General features: G+C 66.0%; 1 protein-coding gene across 1 annotated transcript in view; it reads left to right on the top strand.

Moving 5' to 3' along the window:
* The window catches only part of LOC121342048 (3-beta-hydroxysteroid-Delta(8),Delta(7)-isomerase-like), a gene marked incomplete at its 5' end in the record, with an annotated part of 8,085 nt that overhangs the window by 2,168 nt on the left and 2,245 nt on the right, over positions 1–3,672 (top strand). The window contains 2 exons of the mRNA XM_041416130.1: positions 2,136–2,172; positions 2,261–2,401. Of these exons, the coding sequence (XP_041272064.1) occupies positions 2,136–2,172; positions 2,261–2,401 (178 nt within the window). The remainder of the gene's footprint in view (positions 1–2,135; positions 2,173–2,260; positions 2,402–3,672) is intronic.

Below are 3,672 nucleotides of genomic sequence, written 5' to 3'. Positions count from 1 at the left end.
AGCCCCCCCATGGGCTGAGAGCCCCCCCACCATGGGCTGAGAGCCCCCCCCCACCATGGGCTGAGAGACCCCCCCATGGGCTGAGAGACCCCCCCATGGGCTGAGAGACCCCCGACGACCCACCCTGCCACAAGGCCCACTGAGGGGAGAGAGACCCCCTGGGTGAGGGGTCCCCCCCATGGGCTGAGAGACCCCCCCACGAGCAGCCCCGCCACCTGTCCCCAGGCCAGCTGTACGGTGACGTGCTGTACTTCACCCAGCCTGTCCCTGACCTGTCCCTAACCCCTGTCATTGTCCCTGTCAGCCTGTCCCTGACCTGTCCCTAACCCCTGTCCCTGTCCCTGTTCCTGTCCCTAACCCCTGTCATTGTCCCTGTCCCTGTCCCCAGGCCAGCTGTACGGTGACGTGCTGTACTTCACCCAGCCTGTCCCTGACCTGTCTCATTGTCCCTAACCCCTGTCATTGTCCCTGTCCCTGTCCCCAGGCCAGCTGTACGGTGACGTGCTGTACTTCACCCAGCCTGTCCCTGACCTGTCTCATTGTCCCTAACCCCTGTCCCTGTCCCTGTCCCTGTCCTTAACCCCTGTCTTTGTCCCTGTCCCTGTCCCTAACCCTGTCCCTGTTGTGTCCCCAGGCCAGCTGTACGGTGACGTGCTGTACTTCGCCACGGAGGCGCGGGCAGGCTGGGCTCACAGCGACCCCCACCCCTTTTATTTCTGGGGTTACTTCGTGGGGCTCAACGGGCTCTGGCTGCTCGTGCCCGCCCTGCTGCTGCTGGACGCGGCGCGGCAGCTGGCCACGGCCCAGCGCGGCCACGACCGGCCCCGCCACAAGGCCCACTGAGGGGCTGAGGGACCCCCGCTGGGGGTGAGAGACCCCCCCATGGACTGAGACCCCCCCATGGGCTGAGAGACCCTGGGGGGGCGATATAATTTGGGGGTGGGGTCTATGGGACCCTTAAATAAATTGGGGGGGGTCCTTGGAGGTCCCTAAATAATTTGGGGAGGGGTCTTTGGGGTCCCTAAATAATTTATTTGGGGTCCTTGGCATCCCCTAAATAATTGGGGGGGGGGTCCTTGGGACCCGTATAGAATTTTGGGTGGGGTCTGTGGGACCTTAAATAATTTGGGGCGGGGTCTTTGGGGGTCCCTAGATAATCTGGGGGGCTCCACGGGGCTCCTGTGTAATTTGGGGGGGGTCTCTGGGCCCCTTTAAAAGGGGAGGGGTCCCCACAGAGCCCCCCCTAGAACTGGACTCAGGCCACGCCCACTTTGTCAGAGGCCACGCCCCTTTGGGCGGAGAAACCCCCACTACGAGACCACGCCCCCGCGCAAAGCCACGCCCTCTGGCCCCACATCTCCCCAGCGGCGGGCGCGGCCAATCAGCGGCCGGCAGGCGCGGGCGGTGCGCGCTCCTATTGGCCGACCTTGAGCCGGCGCTCTCCTATTGGCGCGGGGGCGGCGTGGGGGCGGGGCCAGGCGCGGCGCGCGGCGGCGGCGGGCGCGGGAGCGGCGCGAGAGCGGCTGAGGTGATGGGGAGGGGTCCCTGGGGTATCTGAGGGGTCCCTGGGCAGATGGGGAGGGGTCCCTGGGGTATCTGAGGGGTCCCTGGGCAGATGGGGAGGGGTCCCTGGGGTATCTGAGGGGTCCCTGGGCAGATGGGGAGGGGTCCCTGGGGTATCTGAGGGGTCTCTGGGGCAGCTGAGGGGTCCCTGGGCAGATGGGGAGGGGTCCCTGGGGTATCTGAGGGGTCTCTAGGGCAGCTGAGGGGTCCCCGGACAGGTGCTGAGGGGTCCCTGGGGTATCTGAGGGGTCCCCGGGCAGGTGGGGAGGGGTCTCTGGGGTCTCTGGGGGGTCCCTGGGGCAGCTGAGGGGTCCCCGAGCAGGTGGGGAGGGGTCTCTGGGGGGTCCCTGGGGCAGCTGAGGGGTCCCTGGGCAGATGGGGAGGGGTCCCTGGGGCAGCTGAGGGGTCCCTGGGGTATCTGAGGGGTCCCCGGGCAGGTGGGGAGGGGTCTCTGGGGTCTCTGGGGGGTCCCTGGGGCAGCTGAGGGGTCGCCGGGCAGGTGGCAGGGGCACAGCCGGGTGCTGGGGGTCCCCTGGGTCCCCTGACCCGGAGCCCCCTCCCCAAATTGCCAGGGAAGGAGTACGCCAAGGCCGACAGCCGCTACATGACGTGAGTTGGGGACAGCGGGGACACTGGGGAGGGGTGGCCGTGTCCCGCTGTCCCCAGGTGACCCCTCCCCCTCGGGCTGTCCCCGCAGGAGCGATGACTTCACGGTTGCCATGGAGACGGTGACAGCCTGGGCCTGGGGTCCCCTGAGCTTCCTCACCTTCCTCGCCCTCCTGCGGCAGCACCCGGCGCGCTACATCCTGCAGCTCGTGGTGTCCCTGGGTACGGCACGGCCCTGTGTCACCTGTGTCACCTGTGTCTCCTGTGTCACCTCCCCAGTGTCCCCATCTGTGTCACCTCCCCAGTGTCCCTGTGTCACCTGTGTCACCTGTGTCACTGTGTCCCCATCCCCCACTACATCCTGCAGCTTGTGGTGTCCCTGGGTACAGCCTGTCCCTGTGTCACCTGTGTCACCTGTGTCACCTGTGTCACCTCCCCAGTGTCCCTGTGTCAGCTGTGTCCCCGTGTCCCCATTCCCCGCTACATCCTGCAGCTCGTGGTGTCCCTGGGTACGGCACGGCCCTGTCACCTGTGTCACCTCCCCAGTGCCCCTGTGTCACCTGTGTCACCTGTGTCACCTGTGTCACCTCCCCACTGTCCCTGTGTCACCTGTGTCACCTCTGTCACCTCCCCAGTGTCCCTGTGTCACCTGTGTCACCTGTGTCACCTGTGTCACCTCCCCAGTGTCCCTGTGTCACCGTGTTACTGTGTCACTGTGTCCCTATCCCCCGCTACATCCTGCAGCTCGTGGTGTCCCTGGGTACGGCACGGCCCTCCCCGCTACATCCTGCAGCTCGTGGTGACCTCCCCAGTGTCCCTGTGTCACCTGTGTCACTGTGTCCCCATCCCCCACTACATCCTGCAGCTTGGGGTGTCCCTGGGTATGGGTCTGTGTCACGTGTGTCACCTCCCCAGTGTCCCCGTGTCACCTGTGTCACTGTGTCACCGTTACTTGTGTCACCTGTGTCACCTCCCCAGTGTCCCTGTGTCACCATGTTACTGTGTCACCTGTGTCACCGGTGTCACCTGTGTCACCTCCCCAGTGTCCCTGTGTCACCTGTGCCCCCGTGTCCCCATCCCCCACTACATCCTGCAGCTCGTGGTGTCCCTGGGTACGGTACGGCACAGCCCTGCTGTGTCACCCTGTGTCACCTGTGTCACTGTGTCACCTCCCCAGTGTCCCTGTGTCACCTGTGCCCCCGTGTCCCCATCCCCCACTACATCCTGCAGCTCGTGGTGTCCCTGGGTACGGCCTGTCCCTGTGTCACCTGTGTCACCATCCCAGTGTCCCCAGTGTCCCCTTAAATCCCCACCCTCCTGTGTCCCCGGTGTCACCATCCTCCTGTCCCCTGTGTCCCCATCCCTGCTGTCCCCAACCCCCCTGTCCCCATCCCCATCTTCCCCCCATCCCTGTCCCCATCCCTGTCCCCGCTGTCCCCACCCCTGTCCCCTTCCCCAGGGCTGCTCCTCATCCCCACCCCGCCGGGAGGCAACCGAGGGCGT

This window comes from Onychostruthus taczanowskii, unplaced genomic scaffold (genome assembly GCF_017590055.1).
Source record: "Onychostruthus taczanowskii isolate IOZ18803 unplaced genomic scaffold, ASM1759005v1 scaffold503, whole genome shotgun sequence".
Lineage (NCBI taxonomy): Eukaryota > Metazoa > Chordata > Aves > Passeriformes > Passeridae > Onychostruthus > Onychostruthus taczanowskii.
The sequence above is the reverse complement of the archived record's forward strand: the minus strand, read 5'-3'. Positions and strand labels throughout refer to the sequence as shown.